Source organism: Mustelus asterias, chromosome 26 (genome assembly GCF_964213995.1).
Source record: "Mustelus asterias chromosome 26, sMusAst1.hap1.1, whole genome shotgun sequence".
NCBI classification, from domain to species: domain Eukaryota; kingdom Metazoa; phylum Chordata; class Chondrichthyes; order Carcharhiniformes; family Triakidae; genus Mustelus; species Mustelus asterias.
The window spans coordinates 20,034,407-20,059,969 of NC_135826.1; the positions used below are offsets into that span (position 1 = coordinate 20,034,407).

At 45.6% G+C, this 25,563-nt stretch overlaps 1 protein-coding gene across 1 annotated transcript in view; it reads right to left on the reverse strand.

Annotated features, from left to right (window-relative positions):
* LOC144479502 (guanine nucleotide-binding protein subunit alpha-14-like) overlaps positions 1-25,563 on the reverse strand; it is a 99,124-nt gene that overhangs the window by 14,279 nt on the left and 59,282 nt on the right. The window contains exon 3 of the mRNA XM_078198233.1: positions 7,921-8,075. Coding sequence (XP_078054359.1) covers positions 7,921-8,075 — 155 coding nt within the window. The remainder of the gene's footprint in view (positions 1-7,920; positions 8,076-25,563) is intronic.

The following is a 25,563-nucleotide window of genomic DNA, read 5'->3' on the forward strand; positions in this document are numbered from 1 at the left end:
TTCGATTCCCGGCTTGGGTCACTGCCTGTGTGGAGTTTGCACATTCTCCTCGTGTCTGCGTGGGTTTCCTCCGGGTGCTCTGGTTTCCTCCCACAGTCCAAAGATGTACGGGTAAGGTTGATTGACCAGGCCAAAATTACCCCTTAGTGTCCTGAGATGCATAGGTTAAAGGGATTAGCGGGTAAATGTGAAGGGATATGGGGGTAGGGTCTGGGTGGGATTGTGGTCGGTGCAGACTCGATGGGCCAGATGGCCTCCTTCTGCACTGTAGGGTTTCTATGGATCGATTATCCAATGAAGGAAATCATAGGAAAGTTGTATCATGAGCTGTGCTGTGTCATGCAATGGCGGTCATTCTCAGTATGTGTAGTGCCTGGCGAGTTCCTATTTCTTCTCGGTTTAAGCACTCTGCAATAACTCTTCTAAAGAGGCCGTGTTCATCAACAATTTTAACAGAGCAATTGTTTAAAAAGGGGGGGCCTGAAAACATGAAACTTTTCTTAAAATCGTGAAATGATTCAAATCCGAAATCCAATTCAGTTGGAGACAACACCCCATGATGGGTGGAGTGGGAGTGTTTGGGGGTGGGGGGGCGAAGAAGGGGATTTAGAACTTCGAACAGCTGGAACCCAACACCAGCCTATCTCTAGCATGCCCACATCTGGTTTTAATGGTAACAGATGGGAGGCTGGGAGTAGGTGAACTGGCTCAACAGAGGCAAGTTCATTATTTAAATATGTCAACAAGCCTTTTATTTTAGTAGCCATGTACATGTAACTGTTACTGACTAGATTCCCCAGGTAACCTGGCAGCTGAAGGGAGACAAGCAAGGCTGGATCCCGCAGGTAAGTGCCTTCCATGTGCTGGTTGTGGGTCAGGAGGAGTGGACAAGTCTCACTGCAGCCCTGGTGTGCCAAACTAACATTCTTTCCTCCCTGTAATCGACATCCTCCCACTGAGGTCCCTTCAAACTCCCACCCTCCCCCTGCATTCCGCATTTCCCAGCTACTGCAATCTCACCTCACTGCTTCCCCGTCTCCCCATAAACACCTGGGCGAAGGATCAGAATGGGAATCAGCAACAGCTCCACCCGTCCAATGACTCATCACTATCGGCAGATTGGCAGGGGCTAAATAGATCAGCTCAATGAAGCACTAATGTGGAAATACACAGAGTCTGCAAAGCAGCAAGGAATTCATCTTGAGGAAATCTCTAACGCTTCAAAACCCCGAAAGGAATGATGAAAATGTTAATACACATCTGCCTCCAGCTTGACACAACTGCAGCTCATAATCCCTTTCAGTGGCACTGCCAATGGCTGCTGCCCAACCTGCCCCACCCATAGTTTGCCAGGACACAGAGGGTGACAGCACTGAGTTACAGCAAAATTCCACAGGGTCCCTCCCGACTGTATCATTTGGTCCCAATTTAATACATTGGTGAGGAGGCAGCCTGTTCCTGAGGGAGCACAAACTGCCTTAATCAAGTCGAGTATTGGAACAGTCAGACAACCCAAGGAGAGGCAGTGGAGAGATGGAAATCCCACCTGTTATTTCAATTGGAGGGAAGTAGGGATTTCAGGGAAAACTACTGATTATAATTGCGCTATGGTCCGGGTCAGGAACTCCAAAGTGTTTTATGAAGTCCGCTCGAATCATAAGTTTTGCATCTTGAATTTGGCTAGGATTAGTATGATATATTCAATTTCAGGTGTGATTCAAAAGAACCACGAGGAAACTTTTATCAAACAAAGTTTATTTAAGAATACAGTTAACATGTATAGTAAGAAAATTAGCAAGAACTTTTATCAAATACAAACAAGAAACAAAACAACCACTACAATGTGCAACTCTTAATGAATATCTCTAATATGTTCCAATTAAAACCAAAACCCATAGACAACAAAAAACCCTTTTCACAGGTTTAACATAGCAAAGACTAATGCTCACATGATTCTGGGATCGAGACCATTAGTTGAATTCTGCTGTCCAATGCTCTTGAGATTCAGAACAGTTTGAAGACAAGACAGCTTTCCAAAGCACCAGAGAGACTCTGGTCCAACCCCCAAGAACAGAAATTTTTCACCATTCAGGAAACCAACAGAACTTTCAAAACAACAGGGAGACAGGAAAAATACTTCTTTTAGCTTGCTGTCCCTTCAAAAACTCAACTCTAACCTGCAGCTCCAAACTGAAACTACAAATCAATCCCTGTCACCTGAGCTTCCCACAATTATTTTCTCCTCCCAACAAGGACATCACCCAAGGCTGTGAGCATGAATTAAAAAAAAACTCTTGAAGGTACACTAACATCACACAATACTCTCAGCAAATTGGGCAGCAAGGTGGCACAGTGATTAGCACTGCTGCCTCACAGCGCCAGGGGCCCGGGTTCGATTCCCAGTTTGGGTCACTCTCGGTGTGGGTTTCCTCCGGGTGCTCCAGTTTCCTCCCACAGTCCAAATATGTGCGGGTTAGGTGGATTGGTCATGTTAAATTGCCCCTCGGCGTCAGGGGGACTAGCTAGGGTGGATGCACGGGGTTATGAGTATAGGGCCTGGGTGGGATTATGGTCGGTGCAGACTCGATGGGCCAATGGCTTCCTTCTGCCCTGTAGGATTCTATGATCTATGAGATTGTTGGAGCTGTGTGCTGACAAGTCTCTGGATCCTGGTGGACTTCGTCCTCATGTTTTAAAAGAAGTGGCTAATGACGTAGTTGATGCATTGCTTATAATTTTCCAAAATTCCCTGGATTCGGGGAAGATCCAATTAGATTGGAAAATAGCAAACGTAATGCTTTTGTGCAAAAAGGGAGGGAAAGTAGAAAACTACACCATGGGGTGGGGGAAAGTTTGCGCCTGCATTCACCTCAAGCGTAAAAACGACATGGGCACAAAATTCCAGAGATGGAAGACGAGAATTTTGCCGTTGTGATCTCGTTTTTCAATTTCCCATGCCAGTGGCGTAACAAGGTTCCCATTCAGGATGGTCTGGAACCTCATTTCAATACATTTAAATATAATTTGCGAGATTCCCCACCGTATCGTTCCTCCCTACATTAAAAACGGGAAACAGGTGAAGGGAACCCACTGGTAGTTATCGCCCCTGCAAGGTTGGGGGGGGCTGTGGGGTTGGGTAAACATGTCTGGGTAGTGAACTAGCACTGCTCTGGCTCTGCCCCTTGGCACTGACCTGGAACTCCCCCCTAACACCATCCTGGCACCTTAGCACCTGTCCTGGCACCCTGGCATTACCCAGGAGTGCCGGGGAAGTGCCAGGGGAGCCCATCTGGGAGCTCCATGGGGGATGGCATTCCAATTATCCTTGGGGGCGTTCCCTTATCTATGGGAGGGGGGGAGTTTCTCCATGTCTGTGGGAGGGGATCGAGGGGGCAGGGTTTGCCCCGATCTCACTATTCTCAATGTTGCCAGATTTTTAATGACACCACCCTACAGATGCGATGGCCTCCATTTTTTTTGCCAATGAGTTACAGTCCCTGTAACCCAACAGGCTAACTGTGGTCAGGCAACACCCCACCCAAGCAGTGGATGCTACCCAATTGAGCTTCTGTGAATTTCTTCCCAAATTCCCCAGGGATGATTGCCACGGTTTCCAAACAAAGACACACTTTAGAACCTTTTCACAATTAAGCTTTCCTTCCGCTGCTTTTAGCAGGTTTTCCAACTCTCCTTTCAGCATTCCTTTATCTTTAATAACCAAAAGCTTTCCAACTTTAGCATAGTCTCTCAGCCACCAATTGCATTAATCATTAACTTCACAGGATGTAGGAAGATACCACCATTCTTAGGAGTGCTTCAGATATCACTGGTTTTTCACAAGCTAATTCCAACAGGTCTGCACTTTTCAGCTTTGACTAACTTCACCGAATAGTACCCTGTTCCAATGGCAGTTCCTTTTTGTTTCTTTTTACTTCAATCTTCCTGGAAGCTTCTCTCTATTCTCTAGTTTCTGGAACTAATTGTCCTTTAGCTTTTGGAGTTGCTTTCTTGCCCATTAATCCATGGTATGGCTATCTTGCTTCTAGCAGGGCTGTGAGAACTACCCTTTTCTCTCACTGCTAAGCTCCGATTGCTAGGAGGTCAGCTAATACTAAACTCAAAAAGCCTTCCTACCCTAAAGGTGCCCCTGGTTGCTTAGCAACAGCTCATTCTTTCTCCAATCTTGTTTTTGCTTTTCATGTCGTAATCTTTCTAAGCACAATACAGACACAGTTTGAACTGAAACCGAAAATGCCCATACATGCAAACACACTTGTTTAACATGAATTCAGTGAGTTTTACCCTTTCTTAAGCAAAAACACTAAATTAAACTCACTTAAATCTATACTGTCTTTCTAATATCCAATAATACAATCATAAATTATTTACAACTACCTTTGCTTCCTGACAGCTGTAATAACTCTGTGAATCCATGATTTAGTTTATTGGAAGTCTTTGAAGAAGTAATCTGTGGACAGATGGGAACTGGTGGATGTGCTGTACTTAGATTTCCAGAGGCATTTGATTAGGTGCCACATCAAAGATTATTGTGGAAATAAAAGCTCATTCTTTACGAGGCAACTTATTGGCATGGATAGAAGATTGGCCCGTTAATACGAAATAGAGTTGGTATAATTGGGTCACTTCCTGATTGGCAAATTATTTTTTAAAATGGTGTGCAACAGGAATCAGTGCTGGGGCCTGAACTTTTCATAATTTCTATAAATTCATATAAATATAAATTTATATATTAGGGCTGCATGGTGGCACAGTGGTTAGCACTGCTGCCTCATAGGGCCAGGGTCCCGGGTTCGATTCCCGGCTTTGGTCACTGTCTGTATGGAATTTGCATGTTCTCCCCGTGTCTGCGTGGGTTTCCTTCGAGTGCTCCGGTTTCCTCCCACAGTCCGAAAGACATGCAGGTTAGGTGCTTTGGCCATGCTAAATTCTCCCTCAATGTACCCGAACAGGTGCAGGAGTGTGGCGACTAGGGGATTTTCACAGTAACTTCTTGCAGTGTTAATGTAAGCCTACTTGTGACTAATAAATTTTTAAAACTTGAAAAGTAAAGAAAAATGACTTGGATGAAGGGACCAAAAGTATGGTTGCTAAATTTGCTGATGACACACTGATAAGTAGGAAAGTAAATTGTGAAAAGGATATACGGAGGCTACAAAGGGTTAAGTGAGTGGGCACAGATCTGGCAAATGGAGTATAATGTGGGAAAATATGAAATTGGACAATTGGACAGGAAGAATAAGATGGAAGTATATTATCTAAATGTTAAGAGATTGCAGAGTTCTGAGATTCAGAGAGATCAGGTTGTTCTAGTGCATGAATCACAAAAGGTTGCAGGTACAGCAAATGATTAGGAAACCTGATAGAATGATATTGTATATTGTGAGGGGAATTGTATATAAAGTAGGGAGTGTTATGCTTCAATTGTACAGGACATTAATGGGACCATATCAAGAGTATTGTGTACAATATTGAACTCAGAGTCATAGAGGTTTATAGCATGGAAACAGACCCTACGGCCCAACTTGTCCATACCACCCAGTTGGTACCACTAAGCCAGTCCCAATTGCCTGCATTTGGTCCATATCGCCCTATACCCATCTTACCCATGTAACTGGCTAAATGCTTCTTAAAAGACAAAGTTGTACCCGCCTCTACTACTGTCTCTGGCAGCTTGTTCCAAACACTCACCACCCTCTGAGTGAAAAAATTGCTCTTCTGCAACCTTTTGCATTTTTCCCTCCTACCTTAAACCTATGCCCTTTAGTGTTAGGCTCCCCTACCTCTGGAAAAAGATGTTGACTATCTACCTTATGTATGCCCCTCATTATTTTATAGACCTCTAGAAGATCACCTCTAAGCCCCCTAGGGAAAAAAGTCCCAGTCTATCCAGCCTCTCCTTATAACTTAAACAATCAAGTCCCGGTAGCATCCTCATAAATATTTTCTGCACTCTTTCTAGTTTAATAATATCCTTTCTATAATAGGATGATCTGAACTGTACACAGTATTCCAAGTATGGCCTTACTAATGTCTTGTACAACTTCAACAAAACCTCCCAATTCCTGTATTCAATGTTGTGACCAATGAAACCAAGCATGCTGAATGTCTTCTTCACCACTCTGTCCACCTGTGACTCCACTTTCAAGGAGCTATGAACCTGTACCCCTAGATCTCTTTGTTCTATAACTCTCCCCAACGCCCTTTCGTTAACTGAGTAGGTCCTGCCCCTATTCGATCTACCAAAATGCATCACCTCACATTTATCTAAATTAAACTCTATCTGCTATTCATCACACCACTGGCCCAATTGATTAAGATCCCATTGCAATCCTAGATAAACTTCTTCACTGTCCACTATGCCACCAATCTCGGTGTCATCTGCAAACTTACTAACCATGCCTCCTAAATTCACATCCAAATCATTATTATAAATAACAAATAACAGTGGACCCAGCACCGATCCCTGAGGCACACCGCTGGTCACAGGCCTCCAGTTTGAAAAAACAACCCTTTACAACCACCCTCTGTCTTCTGTCGTTAAGCCAATTTTGTATCCAATTGGCTACCTCACCTGGATCCTATGAGATTTAACCTTTTGCAACAACCTACCATGCGGTACCTTGTCAAAGGCCATGCTAATGTCGACTGCACTGCCCTCATCTACCTTCTTGGTTACCCCATTCAAAAAACTCAATCAAATTCATGAGACATGATTTTCCACTCCTTATTTAAGAAGGATTAAATGCATTGGAAGCATTTCAGATAAGGTTTACTGAACTAATACCTGGAATGGTTGGGTTGTCTTATGAACGAAGATTGGATAGACTAGACTTGTATCCACTGAAGTTAAGAAGAGTAAGAGGTGACTTGATTGAAACATATGATATCCTGAAATACATATGATCCTGAGGAGTCTGGAGGGGGTGGATGTGGAGAGGATGTTTCCTCTTTTGGGAGAACCTAGATCTATAGGTCACTGTTTAAAAATAAGGGTTGTTCAGTTAAGATAGAGATGAGGAGATGTTTATTCCTTCAGCTGGTTTTGAGTCTTTGGATCACTGGTCCTCATAGGACAGTGGAAGCAAAGTCTTTGAATATTTTTAAGGCAGAGTTAGATAGATTCTTCATAAGCAAAGGGGTGAAAGGTTACTGGGGGTAAGCAGGAATGTAGAGTTGAGGTTACAATCAGATCAGTCATGATCTAATTGAATGGCTGAGCAGGTTTGGGGGCTTCTAATTCATATGTTCGTATTTCACACAGAAGCCAATAGATATATTTGGGAGGCATGGTGGCACAGTGGTTAGCACTCCTGCCTCACAGCTCCAGAGAACCGGGTTCAATTCCAGCCTTGGGTGGCTGGCTGTGTGGAGTTTTCCCCGAGTCTGCATTGGTTTTCTTTGGATGCTCCGGTTTCCTCCCACACTCCGAAGATGTGCAGGTTAGGTGGATTGGCCGTGCTAAATTACCCCTTAGTGTCCAAAGATGTATAGGCTAGATAGATCAGCCATGAGAAATGTATGGGGTTGCGGGGAGAGGAGGAAGAGGGCCTGGGTAAGTTAATCTGTCAGAGAGTGGGTGCAGACACGATGGGCTGAATGGCCTCTTCAGCACTGTAGAGATTCTATGATGAAATAGTTATAATGGAAGATCATTAAACCACATAGGTCAGTTCAAAAGGCAACTAGGGTGTAATTCTGGAGCATGACAGGATTGAGGGGCAGCTGGAAGCCGAGATCAAATAAAAACACAATGGAATTCCTGAGGCACATTTCCTACATTCCTGAATAACCAAAACAGACAGAACGGAAAAACAGAATTAAAATGCAACGGCTGACAATGTTGTTCATTCTAATTGAATTGTGCACAAGGGACTATCTGAAAACATAATAAAGACTTACTAATTTGTTGAGTCAAGCAACTGGTACTCCCGGCGCCGTTCATAGCAAGTCCTTACTCCTAGATCATTCCATAAGCTTTTAATCGCATCCGCATGCTGTCTTTCAAGTGTAGTGATTTTATAGGCTTCTAATTCCTTTATTACCTGAGAATTTTCCTGTTGAATTAATTAAGAATGTAAATTGTAGAAACAGCGTAGATTCGATTCCGTGACCATTACCCCTCAGCTTGTTATGAAGCATGTTCACCAAATTCAACAGCAAGTGCTTAACACAGTGGTTCCCAAAGAGTGCGGCGCGCCACACTGGCGCGGCGAGAGAGGATGGCAAGTGTGGCAGGAAGATTCAAGGACAATCAAAGAAACATTTAAACATGGATAGATATTTTTCCAAAGTGAGAGCAAGAGCATTAAGTGATGCATTGTTTTATACTTTCTGGATGTCCCATGATCATATTATAGAACATAGAACAATACAGCACAGAACAGGCCCTTCGGCCCACGATGTTGTGCCGAGCTTTATCTGAAACCAAGACCAAGCTATCCCACTCCCTATCATCCTGGTGTGCTCCATGTGCCTATCCAATAACCGCTTAAATGTTCCAAAAGTGTCAGACTCCACTATAGAATCATAGAATCCCTACAGTGCAGAAGGAGGCCATTCGGCCCATCGAGTCTGCACCGACCACAATCCCACCCAGGCCCTACCCCCACATATTTTACCCGCTAATCCCTCTAACCTACACATCCCAGGACTCTAAGGGGCAATTTTTTTTAACCTGGCCAATCAACCTAACCCGCACATCTTTGGACTGTGGGAGGAAACCGGAGCACCCGGAGGAAACCCGCGCAGACACGAGGAGAATGTGCAAACTCCACACAGACAGTGACCCAAGCCGGGAATCGAACCCGGGACCCTGGAGCTGTGCAGCAGCAGTGCTAACCACTGTGCTACCGTGCCGCGCTATCACTGCAGGCAGTCCATTCCATACCCCAACCACTCTCTGAGTAAAGAACCTACCTCGGACATCCTTCCTATATCTCCCACCATGAACCCTATAGTTATGCCCCCTTGTAATAGCTCCATCCACCCGAGGAAATAGTCTTTGAACGTTCACTCTATCTATCCTCTTCATCATTTTATAAACCTCTATTAAGTCTCCCCTCAGCCTCCTCCGCTCCTGAGAGAACAGCCCTAGCTCCCTCAACCTTTCCTCATAAGACCTACCCTCCAAACCAGGCAGCATCCTGGTAAATCTCCTCTGCACTCTTTCCAGCGCTTCCACATCCTTCTTATAGTGAGGTGACCAGAACTGCACACAATATTCCAAATGTGGTCTCACCAAGGTCCTGTACAGTTGCAGCATAACCCCACGGCTCTTAAACTCCAACCCCCTGTTAATAAAAGCTAACACACTATAGGCCTTCTTCACAGCTCTATCCACTTGAGTGGCAACCTTTAGAGATCTCTCTGTTCCTCCACAGTCTTCAGAACCCTACCTTTGACCCTGTAATCCACATTTAAATTAGTCCTACCAAAATGAATCACCTCACATTTATCAGGGTCAAACTCCATCTGCCATTTTTCAGCTCAGCTTTGCATCCTATCTATGTCTCTTTGCAGCCTACAACAGCCCTCCACCTCATCCACGACTCCACCAATCTTGGTGTTATCAGCAAATTTACTGATCCACCCTTCAGCCCCCTCCTCTAAGTCATTAATAAAAATCACAAAGAGCAGAGGACCAAGCACTGATCCCTGTGGCACTCCGCTAGCAACCTGCCTCCAGTTCGAAAATTTTCCATCCACCACCACCCTCTGTCTTCGATCAGACAGCCAGTTACCTATCCAATCGGCCAACTTTCCTTCTATCCCACACCTCCTCACTTTCATCATAAGCCGACCATGGGGGACCTTATCAAACGCCTTACTAAGATCCATGTATATGACATCAATAATATAAATTATTATAATATTATAAAGTAGTTGTGTCCTATGTTATGAATCAAGCACTGCTTGGAGTTGTTTTTTGTTGTTACTGAATGTATTTCTTATCAATAAAAAATTCAGTGAGGCGCGAGCAAATTTTTATTCCGAAAGTGTGGCCCAGTGAAAAAGGTTTGGGAACCACTGGCTTAACAAAAGGAGGTGGTACAGCACCATCACTGGAGGGAGAGTGTAATTACAGCATGACAAGTTTACATTAGCATTTCCATTGTGGGCATAATGTGCACCAAGATAAAAATAAGAATTGAATGTATAACCTTAGGACTGGGACTGAATTATGGCCATACCCCCTGGCCAATTAGCTCCCAGCCTCTAATTATAACTCATTGAATTTTTCTTAACAAATGATCCAGAATGTCAACTAGTAGTCTGAACAAAGTACAAAGGACAATACAGCACAGGAACACAGCCAACCAAACCTGCGCCAATACGCAATTCTATCCCTCCGTTTGCCTGTCCGTTCATGTTTCTATCAGGATACACCTTGAATGTTGCTAGTGTGCCTGCTTCCACCACCTCCACAGGCAGTGTTTTCCAGGCACCCACCACCCTCTGTGTGAAATCTTTCCCTGCATGTCTCCCTTAAACTTATCACCTCTCACCTTAAACCTGTGTCCTCTTGTAGTCGATCCTTCTACCTTGGGAAAAAGCCTCTGATTATCCACCCTATCGATGTCTCTCATAATTTTGTAGAGTTCTATCATGTCGCCCCTCAGTCTTTCCAGTGAAAACAATCCGAGTTCATCCAACCTCTCCTCAGACCTGAACCCTCCAGACCAGGCAACATCCTGGTAAACCTTCTTTGCACCCTCTCCAAAGCATCCACACTCTTCTATTAGTGCAGTTAGCTACATAATCGCACATTTGGAGCATTTCTTGTCAACTCTTCTCTTTTATATTCCTATTGCCATATCCAAAGTGGAAATTTCCGAAGTCAACTTGTAAAATTACACTCGGCTGCAAAGGGAATGGTTTTGCAAAAATAACGAGTGGGATTCTCCCAAAAAAGTTCTTTAAGTGTCGAATTCGCATGAAAGCTGGAGTAAATCATGCTGGTGTTTTCAGCGGGATTTTCAAAATGTACCTCCCACACTCTGTGCACTGCAGGGTGCACCAGCGTGAATCTCGCGAAAATTCAGGGAGCAGGGCTTTTTCCCACTGGAGAGGCTGGCAGCATAGCGCTGAGCGGGCCACTGCGCAAGCTCCAGTCTGTCAGCACCGAGATCGGCGCAAAGAAACATAGCATCATAGAATCCCACAGCACAGAAAGAGGCCACTTGGCCATTCAAGTCTGCATTGATCACAATCCCACCCAGGCCCTACCCTCATAACCCCACTTACTTACACTACTAACCTCCTGACACTAAGGGGCAATTTAGCATGGTGAATCAACCTAACCCGCACATCTTTGGACTGTGGGAGGAAACCGGAGCACCTGTAGGAAACCCACGCAGACACGGGGAGAACGTGCGAACTCTGCACAGACAGTGACCCAAGTCGGGAATTGAATCTGGGCCACTGGCGCTGTAAGGCAGCAGTGCTAAACACTGTGCCGCCTTATGCGCACTGGTCCTGCAGTGCCGGCCTCTCGATCGCTGGCCAGGCCTGTGACCCCCGCATCGTTGCCCTACCAACCCCCCTACCACCGGATTGCTGGCCCCCCCCCGAATGTGGGTGGGCCAGCTTCGATGCACCTCTTCCCCCGCAGTCCCCATCTCCCTCACTCCCATCCCAGCCCTTCCCATCCCACCCGACCCTCCCTTCCCCCCCACAGTCTTGACCGCACCTCCAAGAGCCCCGGGCCCCCTCAGTCAGGTCGACTCCACCCAAACATCCAGCACCAATCGCTGGCCTCCTGCCCACGGTCACAGCCATGCACAGAGTGGCAGCCGGACCCCCCCATTTTCACCAATTGTGCCCTGAGGCCCCGCCCCTATAGACCCCATCCCCTTGGCACTGCCCAATGCCTGGTGGGCAGTGCCAAGGTGCCCCCTTGGACATTGCCACTTTGCCTCGAGCAGTGCCAGGTGGCTAGGTTGGCACTGCCAAGCTGGCAATGCCCAGGCTTCACACCCCCTTATCCCTGACCCTATGGGGAGCTTCCATGGCCTCCCTTCACTCAAGCGGGATTGGGCCACCAGCTCTCCACTAATGGAGAGCTGTTGTAAGCCCCGCTGGAGTGAATCACTCCTGGCGGGGACAAGGGTGGTGGGAGAGGCTAGCGGACCCAGAGATTTCAATCCCGGGCCCACTAATGAAATGCAAATTCTACTTTAAATAATTTATACAGTTCTGTGCCGATTTCTGGCGTGGAGCTGAAATCCGGCAGCCGAAGACTTGCGGAAGCTGTGGCGCCCAGCGGGGAGCCCGCGAAACGGCCTCCGCTTGAGTCTCCTGGCTGGGAGAATGGCCCCGCAACCATTTCACAGTGAGAACTATAGCAGCCAATGACCAACTCTAAACGTCAATGTTACAAAGTACCTGAATATCACCCTTTAGTTCTAATCTTGAAAAGAGTCTACGCTTCTTTCCCTCACCGCTGCCAAAATCCTTATTCATGCCTTTGTAGCTCGAGGTTCAACATTCCCTTCCTTGGAAGGAAAAATCGAATTGGGTGTCCAACTGGTGGCCAATCCACTCATGCCACTCTCTGCCCCACTAAAGCTGAAATTGCCCCTCCATATTTTAAGGTGATGCCCGCAGATCTGCCATTCTTTATCCGGCAACTTATCCAAAATTAAATCCCTTTCACCTATCAATCTTTTCCTCATGGGCGGCACTGTGGCACAAAGCATCACAGCGCCAGGGATCCAGGTTTGATTCCGGCTTTGGTCACTGTCTGTGTGGAGTTTGCACGTTCTCCCCGTGTCAGCGTGGGTTTTCTCCGGGTGCTCCGGTTTCCTCCCACAGTCCAAAGATGTGCAGGTTAGGTGCATTGGCCAATGCTAAGTTATCCCTTAGAGTCAGGGGGAGTAGCAGGGTAAATACGAGGAGTTACGGGAATAGGGCCTTGGTGGGATTATCGTCAGTGCAGACTTGATGGGCTGAATGGCCTCCTTCTGCACGGTTGGGATTCTATGATTCTATCATTCATTCAGCTACATTCCTTAGCTGTATTGATCTTTTGTGGTTCATAGAATCCCTACAGTACAGAAGGAGGCTGTTTGGCCCCATTGAGTCTGCACCGACCACAATCCCACCCAGCCCCTATCCCTGTAGCCCCACATATTTACCCTGCAAGATCCCCTAAAACTAAGGGGCAATTTAGCATGCCGATTCAATCCAACCCACACATCTTTGGACTGTGGGAGGAAACCGGAGCACCCGGAGGAAACCCATGCAGACACAGAGAAAATGTGCAAACTCCACACAGACAGTAACCCAGGGCCGAGAATCGAACCCGGGTCCCTGTCAGTGTTAAATATACAGGCTGCAAAGACAGTCAGTTTGGAAATTGGCTGTTATCCTAACACAAGATGTGGAGATGCCGGCGTTGGACTGGGGTGAACACAGTAAGAAGTCTCACAACACCAGGTTAAAGTCCAACAGGTTTATTTGGTAGCAAATACCATAAGCTTTCGGAGCGCTGCTCCTTCATCAGATGGAGTGGATATCTGTTCTCCAACAGTGCACAGAGACACAAAATCAAGTTACAGAATACTGATTAGAATGCGAATCCCTACAGCCAGCCAGGTCTTAAAGGTACAGACAATGTGGGTGGAGGGAGCATTAAACACAGGTTAAAGAGATGTGTATTGTCGCACACATGAGGACGGCCTAAACCGGGATGTTGGATTTATGTCACATTATCAGTAACCCCCACAGCTTGCCTCCTGGGCTTGCAGAATCTCACGAGCTGTTTTGTCTGGAGACAATACACATCTCTTTAATCTGTGTTTAATGCTCCCTCCACCCACATTGTCTGTACCTTTAAGACCTGGCTGGCTGTAGGGATTCGCATTCTAATCAGTATTCTGTAACTTGATTTCTGTGTCTCTGTGCACTGTTTGAGAGCACATTTCCACTCCATCTGACGAAGGTGCAGCGCTCCGAAAGCTTATGGTATTTGCTACCAAATAAACCTGTTGGACTTAAACCTGGTGTTGTGAGACTTCTTACTATCCAAACACAATACAGAGCATTTGCAGCAACATAATGAATTATCACACCACAGTGATCCAAAGGGCACCACACCAGGAAGTATTTTTCATTCCTTTTCAGGTTGTGAGTCCTTTACTGCCGGGTCACTCACTGGAATGCATGGGCACCAGTTACTCTCCACTCTCTCACCCAAACCCATGCTTCATGTGAGCCTTCACAGCAAGTGTCGGCCGAATGTCCCAATGCAGAGGGCGCCACTACTGAACGCAGCCTAGCTGTCAACTGACTTATATACGCACACCTCCATTGAAGTGTGCTGTAAAACCGTCATTTTCCTTTCCATAAACCAATATTGCGGCTAATTGTCACGCCTGCACCACTGCTCCAGCTAATTTTAGTTAACCCGACATGAACCAGGGAACAAACTTGCCTCTGCGATGGTGACGACATCACTAAACCATCGGGCAGTCTGGTAAAAATTAACTTTTAAGAGTAAACACAATAGGAGCAGGCAAGGCAATTACCTGATAATTAATGCACATTTTTATTAAGTTTAGGAAGTCTAGTATGTGTCATTAATATTGTATGAGTTTCTTTCCTCCAATTAGTAAAGCTCTGTTGGTATTTTTTGCATGTTAAGTCTAATCATGCATATTCTTACACGATGCTAATGTAATTAGCAGTGAATGTGCATGGATATTGCTAATTGAAATCAGCCTTGTGATCTAAACGTCTCTGGCACTGAATATCTAACAAGCACACTCCCCACAGCTGCAATATGAGGTACTGGTTACTCCCTGCAGCTGGGCTGTGAGATAATAATGGAAGAGAGTCCTGAAATTCCATTGGTCTTCCCCTCCAAGGGAAAGCTTACCTCTTGCGGAAGCTATGCCTGATGTGGAATCACTTTGTTTTAGCTAAAGTGAAATCAACGAACGCTGGGAATCGGAGTTGCAATTACTGCTGAAAGTGGACAGAATTTGGAAAATTGATGTTGGAACTCACGTTGAGCTGTCTTTCCTTTCCAAGCACACCTGCTGCACGAGTAATCCTTACATATGGAGCTGGAGCAGGAATAGGCCATTCAGCCCCTCGAGCCTGCTTCGCCATTTAATAAGTTGGGTGGCAAGGTGGCACAGTGGTTAATACTGGTGCCCCACTGCATCAAGGTCCCGGGTTCAATTCTGGCCCCGGGTCACTGTCTGTGTGGAGTTTACACGTTAGAACATAGAACATTATAGCGCAGTACAAGCCCTTCGACCCTCGATGTTGCGCCGATCTGTGAAACCAATCTAAAGCCCATCTAACCTACACTATTCCAATATCATCCATATGTTTATCCAATGCCCATTTAAATGCCCTTAATGTTGGCGAGTCCACTACTGCTGCAGGCAGGGCATTCCATGTCCTTACTACTCTCCGAGTAAAGAACCTACCTCTGACATCTGTCCTATATCTATCACCCCTCAATTTAAAGCTATGTCCCCTCGTGCTAGCCATCATCATCCGAGGAAAAAGGCTCTCACTATCCACCCTATCTAATCCTCTGATCATCTTATATGCCTCTATTAAGTCACCTCTTAACCTTCTTCTCTCTAATGAAAACAGCCTCAAGTTCCTCAGCCTTTCCTCACAAGACCTTCCCACCATACCAGGCAACATCCTGGTAAATCTCTTCTGCACCCTTTCCAATGCTTCCACATCCTTCCTATAATGCGGCGACCAGAACTGTACGCAATACTCCAAGTGCGGCCGCACCAGAGTTTTGTACAGCTGCAACATGACCTCATGGCTCCGAAACTCAATCCCTCTACCAATAAAAGCTAACACACCGTATGCCTTCTTAACAACCCTATCAACCTGGGTGCCAACTTTCAGGGATCTATGCACGTGGACACCGAGATCTCTCTGCTCATCCACACTAGCAAGTATCTTACCATTAGCCCAGTACTCTGTATTCCTGTTACTCCTTCCAAAGTGAATCACCTCACACTTTTCCGCATTAAACTCCATTTGCCACCTCTCAGCCCAGCACTGCAGCTTATCTATGTCTCTCTGTAACCTGCAACATCCTTCCGCACTGTCCACAACTCCACCGACTTTAGTGTCATCCGCAAATTTACTAACCCATCCTTCTACGCCCTTATCCAGGTCATTTATAAAAATGACAAACAGCAGTGGCCCCAAAACAGATCCTTGCGGTACACCACTAGTAACTGAACTCCAGGATGAACATTTCCCATCAACCAACACCCTCTGTCTTCTTACATCTAGCCAATTTCTGATCCAAACCGCTAAATCACCCTCAATCCCATGCCTCCGTATCTTCTGCAATAGCTTACCATGGGGAACCTTATCAAACGCTTTACTGAAATCTGTATACACCACATCAACTGCTTTACCCTTATCCACCTCTTTGGTCACCTTCTCAAAGAACTCAATAAGGTTTGTGAGGCACGACCTACCCTTCACAAAACCGTGTTGACTATCCCTAATCAAATTATTCCTTTTTAGATGATTATAAATCTGGAGGTGTCCAGACGCTGAAAGATGCCCTCATAAGAACAGGATATGGCGCTCGACTCATCGATCGACAGTTCCGACGCGCCACAGCGGAAAAGCGCACCGACCTCCTCAGAAGACAAACACGGGACACGGTGGACAGAGTACCCTTCGTCATCCAGTACTTCCCCGGAGCAGAGAAGCTATGACATCTCCTCTTTCAACATGTCATTGATGAAGATGAACATCTCGCCAAGGCCATCCCCACACCCCCACTTCTTGCCTTCAAACAACCACACAACCTCAAACAGACCATTGTCCGCAGCAAACTACCCAGCCTTCAGGAGAACAGTGACCACGACACCACACAACCCTGCCATAGCAACCACTGCAAGACGTGCCGGATCATCGACACGGATGCCATAATCTCACGTGAGAACACCATCCACCAGGTACACGGTACCTACTCTTGCAACTCAGCCAACATTGTCTATCTGATACACTGCAGAAAAGGATGTCCCGAGGTATGGTACATTGGGGAAACCATGCAGACGCTACGACAACGGATGAATGAACACCGCTCAACAATCGCCAGGCAAGACTGTTCTTTTCCTGTTGGGAGGCACTTCAGCGATCACGGGCATTTGGTCTCTGATATTCGGGTAAGCGTTCTCCAAGACGGCCTTCACGACACATGACAACACAGAGTCGCTGAGCAGAGACTGATAGCCAAGGTCCGCACACATGAGGATGGCCTCAACCGGGATCTTGGGTTCATGTCACACTATCTGTAACCTCCACAACTTGCAAAATCTCACTGGCTGTCCTGTCTGGAGACGATACACATCTCTTTAACCTGTGCTTAATGCTCTCTCCACTCACATTGTCTGTACCTTTAAGACTTGATTAGCTGTAAAGACTCGCATTCCAATCATTATTCAGTAAATTGAGTTTGTGTCTTTATATGCCCTGTTTGCTGTTTATGAGCAGATCTCCCACTCACCTGACGAAGGAGCAGCGCTCCGAAAGCTAGTGGCGTTTGCTACCAAATAAACCTGTTGGACTTTAACCTGGTGTTGTTAGACTCCTTACTGTCTTGACTAACAATGCCACACCTCCCCCTCTTTTACCACTTTCCCTGATCTTACTGAAACATCTAAACCCCGGAACCTGCAACAACCATTCCTGCCCCTGCTCTATCCACGTCTCCGAAATGGCCACAACATCGAAGTCCCAGGTACCAACCCATGCTGCAAGTTCACCCACCTTATTCCAGATGCTCCTGGCATTGAAGTAGACACACTTCAAACCACCTTCCTGCCTGCCGGTACACTCCGACGACCTTGAAACCTTCTTCATGACCTCACTACTCTCAACCTCCTGTACACTGGAGCTACAATTCAGGTTCCCATCCCCCTGCTGAATTAGTTTAAACCCGCCCGAAGAGCATTAGCAAATTTCCCCCCCTGGACATTGGTACCCTTCTGGTTCAGGTGTAGACCATCCCGTTTGTAGGTCCCACCTACCCCAGAATGACCCCCAATTATCCAGGTATCTGAATCCCTCCCTCCTGCACCATCCCTGTAGCCACGTGTTCAACTGCTCTCTCTCCCTATTCCTCTCCTCGCTAGCACGTTGCATGGGTAACAAACCAGAGATAACAACTGTTTGTTCTAGCTCTAAGCTTCCACCCTAACTCCCTGAATTTCTGCCTTACATCCCCATCCCTTTTCCTACCTATGTCTTTGGTGCCTCTGTGAACCACAACTTGGGCCTGGTCCCCCTCCCCCTTAAGGATCCCGAAAACACGATCCGAGACATCATGGAGCCCGGCACCTGGGAGGCAACACACCAGCCGCGAGTCTCTCTCGTTCCCACAGAATCTCCTATCTGTCCCCCCTAACTATGGAGTCCCCAATGGCTAATGTTCTACTCCTCTCCCCCCTTCCCTTCTGAGCAACAGGGGCAGACTCTGTGCCAGAGACCTGTACCCCATGGCTTACCCCTGGTAGGTTCCCCCCCCCCCCCAACAGTATCCAAAACAGTATACTTGTTATACAAAGGAACAGCCACAGGGGATTGTTGCACTGACTGCTTCTTACCCCTTCTAACAGTCACCCCAGTATCTTCATTCTCCCCGTGTCTGCGTGGGTTTCCTCCGGGTGCTCCGGTTTCCTCCCACAGTCCAAGGATGTGCGGGTTAGGTTGATTAGCCATGTTAAATTAAGCCTAATGTCAGGAGGATTAGCAGGGTAAATGTGGGGGGTTATGGGAACAGGGCCTGGGTTCGGATTGTGGCAGGTGTAGACTCGATGGGCTGAATGGCCTCCTTCTGCACTGTAGGGATTCTATGATTCTACTAAGTTCATGGATGATCTGATAGTCACCTCAAATCTGCATCCTGCCTACCATTGATACCCTATCACCCGTTTGCTTTCCAAGAATCTAGCTACCTGTGCCTGAAAAATATTCCGCTACCTTTTCAGGAAGAGAGTTTCAAAAACTCACCACACTCAGAGAAAAAAATTGCCTCATCTCCGTGACCCCTATTTTTAAACACCTGGTTCTAGATTTGCCCACAAGCGGAAACATCCTCCCCATATCTGCCCTGTCAAAACCCCGTAGAATTTTATATGTTTCAATCAAGCCACCCCGAGATTGACTCCAAACTCCAGTCGGTACAAGCCTAGACTGGCCAACTTGTCCTCATAAGACAACCCAACCATTCCAGGTATTAATCCGGTAAGCTTTCAGTGAACTGGGACCAAGTGGATCTCTTGAAGAGTATAGAGGGTGTCGAAGTAGAGTTAAGAGAGAAATCAGAAGGGCAAAAAGGGGACATGAGATTACTTAGGCAGATAAGGCAATGGAGAATCCAAAGAGCTTCCACAAATATATAAAGGGCAAAAGAGTAACTAGGGAGAGAATAGGGCCTCTTAAGGATCAACAAGGTAATCTATGTGCAGAACCACAAGAGATGGGTGAGATCCTAAATGAATATTGCTCATCAGTATTTACTGTTGAGAAAGGCATGGATGTGAGGGAACTTGGGGAAATAAATAGTGATGTCTTGAGGAGCGTACATATTAGAGAAGGAGGTGCTGGAAGTCTTAAAGTGCATGAAGGTAGATAATTCCCCAGGACCTGATGAAGTGTATCCCAGGATGTCGTGGGAGGCTAGGAAAGAAATTGTGGGTCCCCTGGCAGAAATATTTGTATCATCGACAGCCACAGGTGAGCTGCCTGAAGATTGGAGGGTGGCAAATGTTGTGCCTTTGTTTAAGCAAGGCTGCAGGGAAAAGCCTGGGAATTACAGGCCAGTGAGCCTAATGTCTGCAATGGGTAAGTTGTTAGAAGATATTCTGAAAGACAGGATCTACAGGCATTTAAAGAGGCAAGGACTGACTAGGGACAGTCAGCATGGCTCTGTGAGTGGAAAATCATGTCTCACGAATTTAACTGAATTTTTTGAAGGGGTAACCAAGAAGATAGATGAGGGCAGTGCAGTCAACGTTGTTTACATGGACTTTAATGAGGCCTTTGACAGGGTACTAAATGGTAGGTTGTTGCAGAAGGTTAAATCTCACGGGATCCAGTGTGAGGTAGCCAATTGGATACAAAGTTGGCTTGATGACAGAAGCCAGAGGGTGGTTGTAGAGGATTGTTTTTCAAACTGGAGGCCTGTGACCAGCGGTGTGCCTCAGGGATCAGTGCTGGGTCCACTGTTATTTGTCATTTATATTAATGATTTGGATGAGAATATAGGAGGCATGGTTAGTAAGTTTGCAGATGACACCAAGATTGGTGGCATAGTGGACAGTGAAGAAGGTTATCTCAGATTGCAACGGGATCTTGATCAATTGGACCAGTGGGCTGACGAATGACAGATGAAGTTTAAATTAGATAAATGCGAGGTGATGTATTTCAGTAGATCGAACCGGGGCAGGACTTACTCAGTTAATGGTAAAGCGTTGGGGAGAGTTACAGAACAAAGAGATCTAGGGGTGCAAGTTCATAATTCTTTGAAAATGGCATCACAGGTGGATAGGGGGTGAAGGTGACATTTGGCATGTTTGGTTTCATTGGTCAGAATATTTAATACAGGGGTTGGGACGTCTTGTTGAAGTTGTACTTTGGTAAGGCCACACATGGAATACTGTGTACAGTTCTGGTCACCCTGTTATAGAAAGGATATTATTAAACTAGAAAGAGTACAGAAAAGATTTACAAGAGTGCTACCGGGACTTGATGGTTTGAGTTATAAGGAGAGGCTGGATAGACTGGGACTATTTTTCTCTGGAGCACAGGAGGCTAAGAGGTGATCTTACAGAGGTCTATAAAATAATGAAAAGCAAAGATAAGGTAGATAGTCAATATATTTTCCCAAAGGTAACGGAGTCTAAAACTAGAGGGCATAGGTTTAAGGTGAAAGGGGACAGATACAAAAAGGGGCAAATTTTTCACTCAAAGAATGGTGAGTGCCTGGAACAAGCTGCCAAAAGTAGTAGTAGAGGTGGGTACAATTTTGTCTTTTAAAAAGCATTTAGATGGTTACATGGGTAAGATTGGTATCGAGGGATATGGGCCAAAATTGGGACAAGCTTTAATGGTAAAAATTGGGGGGCATGGACAAATTGGGCTGAAGGGCCTGTTTCCATGCTGTAAAGCCCAATGACTCTATAATTGCTTCCTTAAATAAGGTAACCAATACTGTACACAGTTTTCTTGCCTTATTGCTATTGGTTTGGAAGCAACCAATGATTTTGTTAAAGAGCAAGTACAGGAAGTCCAATCAAAAACTACTCAATTTTAACAAAAAGGCTGTATTTCCTCGGTTGAGAATTCCTGTCAATATTTTACTCTTTTCATCAATAGATCATGTTTGCTTAACCAACAGAAGCTTTCCAAAGTATTTCTGTGTTTAAATAGGTCCATTCTTCAACTACTAACCAAAATGTTTACAGAAGTTTGAATAGATAAAGATACTTGGTGCAATTCTCTATAGGTTACATTGATGTCCAAAGATGTGCGGGTTAGGTTGATTGGCCAGGTTAAAAAAAAAAATTGCCCCTTAGAGTCCTGGGATGTGTAGGTTAGAGGGATTAGCGGGTAAATATGTGGGGGTAGGGTCTGGGTGGGATTGTGGTCGGTGCAGACTCGATGGGCCGAATGGCCTCCTTCTGCACTGTAGGGTTTCTATGATTTCTATGATTTCTATGACAAAAGAATGATTATGGTCTACAATAATTGAATATGAAACTAGAAATGTGTATTAATATAAATTCCTGCAATGACTACTTTTGCCAGTCCAATTATCAGCAGGAAGATTTTCACTTATATTGCCTCAACAGTCGCTTAAAAGATAAACTGGGCAATCTTCTTTAACCTTCCATCCCCTCTCAGATGCCTCTGGACCCACTGAGAATTTCAAGCACTTTATGCTTTTATTTCTGAGGCCTACTGTTGAGGTCATGAGATCGAGTTTCACTCTGTATGGAGTTGTACTATATCCAACTCAGCTTGACTGTGCTTGGTGCAGGAAGCACCAATGTTCCTCCACTAGGATGAGCATGTAAAATAAAGAAGCCAAGAGCACTATATCTCCTGACATGACTTGAAGACACCCTATACATGTACAATTGCCTCACATTGCATCCACCTGCCCATGTATCTTTTTCCGCAATGTTGGAGTGCATGGGCATGATAGCATAGTGGTTAGCACTGCTGCCTCACAGCACCAGGGACCCAGGTTCAATTCCGGCCTTGGATGACTGACTGTGTGGCATTTGCACACCATTATTCCGACATCTCCAAACTCCGTGGCCTGGGGCTCGGCCCCTCCCTCTGCGACTGGATCCTCAACTTCCTAACCCACAGATTGCAATCAGTAAGGATAGGCAACAACACCTCCTCCACGATCATCCTCAACACCGGTGCCCCACAAGCTGTTACTATACACTTTATTCGCCTATGACTGTGCGGCCAAATTCCCCACCAACTCGATTTTCAAGTTTGCTGATATCACCACCGCAGTGGGTCGGATCTCAAACAATGACGAGACAGAGTTTTGATTCATGTGGCTCAGGTTACAGGTTAAAAAGAGATAGAGAATCTGGTGAACAGGTGTGACGACAATAATCTCTCCCTCAATATCAACAAAACAAAGGAGATAGTCATCGACTTCAGGAAGCGTAGTGGAGGACACGCCCCTGTGGGGGTAGGGCCTGGGTGGGATTGTGGTCGGTGCAGACTCGATGGGCCGAATGGCCTCTTTCTGCACTGTAGGGTTTCTATGATTCTATGATTCTGTCTATGTCAATGGGGATGAAGTAGAAATGTTTGAGAGCTTCAAGTTTTTAGGTGTCCAGACCACCAACAATCCATCTTGGTCCCTCCATGCCGATTCTATAGTTAAGAAAGCCCACCAACGTCTCTACTTTCTCAGGAGACAAGGAAATTTGGCATGTCCGCTACAACTCTCACCAACTTTTACAGATGCACCATAGAAAGCATTCTTTCTGGTTGTATCACAGCTTGGTATGGCTCCTACTCTGACCAAGACCGCAATAAACTCCAAAGGGTCGTGAACGAAGCCCAGTAAACCAGCCTCCCATCCACTGACTCTGTCTACACTTCCCGCTGCCTTGTAAAAGTAAGCAGCATAATCAGGGACCGCATGCACCCCGGACATTCTCTCTTCCACCATCTTCTGTCGGGAAACAAATGCAAAAGTCTGAGGACATGTGCCAACCGACTCAAGAACAGCTTCTTCCCTGCTGCCATCAGGCTTTTGAATGGACCTACTTTGGATTAAGTTGATCATTCTCTACACCCTAGCTATGACTGTAACACTACATTCTACATGCTCTCCTTTCCTTCTCTATATACGGTATGTTTTGTCTAAAAAAAAAACTTTTCACTGTATACTAATACATGTGAGAATAATAAATCAAATCAAATCTCCCGTGTCTGCAGGGGCTTCCTCTGGGTGCTCCGGTTTCATCCCACAGTCTAAAGATGTGCAGGTTAGATACACTGGCCATGCTACCTTGCCCCTTAATGTCATGGGGATCAGAACGGTAAATACATGGGTTTATGGGGATAGGGCCTGGGTGGGATTGTTGTGGGTGCAGGTTTGATGGGCTGAAAGGCCTCCTTCTGTACTGTAAGGATTCAATGATTTCAATTCATGCTGAGAGAAGTTCAAATTTACCTCAGTCCCAGGCTGAAAAGAAATCTTCAAACAATCAAGCACTAATCAAATTTGAATAATTATTAGGGGGTTAATCAATGACAGTGCCAAAATCCATGTAAAATGTGCCTTTCGATAGCTGGTTAAGGGTATCTTACCAGCCACAAAAGTAATTTTTCTGACAGAAAACAGAGGTGAAAAAAGAAAACAAAGTTGATATTGGGCGCCACGGTGGCACATTCTCCCAGTGTCTGCGTGGGTTTCCTCCGGGTGCTCCAGTTTCCTCCCACAATCCAAAGATGTGCAGGTTAGGTTGATTGGCCGTGCTAAATTGACCCATAGGGTGGGATTTTACGGCCTCGCTCGTCCCGTAATCGTAAAGCCCCGGCTGAGGTCAATGTTCTGCCCATGTTCTGCCCCTCACTCTCTCCGATTCCTGTGGTGAATGGGGCGGTAAAAATCCAGCCTTAGTGTCAGGTAGGATTAGCAGGGTAATTTGTGGGGTTACAGGGATAGGGCCTGGGTGGGATTGTTGTCGGTGCAAGCTCAATGGGCCGAATGGCCTCCTTCAGCACTTGTAGGGGTTCTATGATTCTATGTTGACTATAGGTTTATGAGGATTAAGGGTAGAATGTAAATGATATAGTGGAAAACATGTAACTGAGTGATTTGATTTGATTTATTATTGTCACATGTATTAACATACAGTGAAAAGTATTGTTTCTTGCGCGCTATACTGACAAAACATACCATTCATAGAGAAGGAAACGAGAGAGTACAGAATGTAGTGTTACAGTCATAGCTAGGGTGTAGAGAAAGATCAACTTAATGCAAGGCAAGTCCTTTCAAAAGTCTGACAGCAGCAGGGAAGAAGCTGTTCTTGAGTGGGTTGGTACGTGACCTCAAGCTTTTGTATCTTTTTCCCGAAGGAAGAAGGTGGAAGAGAGAATCCGGGGTGCGAGGGGTCCTTAATTATGCTGGCTGCTTTGCCGAGGCAGCGGGAAGTGTAGACAGAGTCAATGGATGGGAGGCTGGTTTGCGTGATGAATTGGGCTACATTCAGGACCTTTTGTAGTTCCTTGCGGTCTTGGGCAGAGTAGGAGCCATACCAAGCTGTGATACAACCAGAAAGAATGCTTTCTGTGGTGCACCTGTAAACATTGGAGAGAGTTGTAACTGACATGCCAAGTGTTAAATCTGGTATATTATGGTATGGGGAACTATAGATTAATGCAAATTAAATAAGTGTTAAATCTGGTATATTATGGTATGAGGAACTATAGATTAATGCAAATTAAGTACAGCCAGGGAAAGACAGCTGTTGGAGATTAAGCATAGTATGTAATGTGTGGGAAATATTAATACGGGAACTGCAACTGCACATGGTCAGGAAGTACAAGTGGTGCAGCTGTGGTATTATCAAATGCACCCCAAAGGGAAACAGGAAAAGCTTTATTGACCTTACTGTAAAGTCATTTCTTGCTCTTTGAATGGCGATTTCAGATGCCTGACAGAGCCAAGCGTGAAAGAAATTATTCAACACTGTCTAGTCTCACTATGAAGGGAATAAAAGAGCTCTGATAACCTTTCAAGATGTTAAGTATTTTATCTTGCTGTGGTCTCCATCACAATCCTTACGGGATGGAATAATTTCAAAAAAGTGAAGCAAGAATGGCCTTCACTCTTCTGGGACAATGTAATATTTGAACGGAACCTTACTGCAGCTGTATAGAATTTGTAAGATAAATGCATTATTAATAAGGTCCAAATGAAATATTTCCCTTATATCTCCCTTTCCATGTTGCTTGTTGTCACAGTTGATAAATGCTGGCTACCTGAACTAA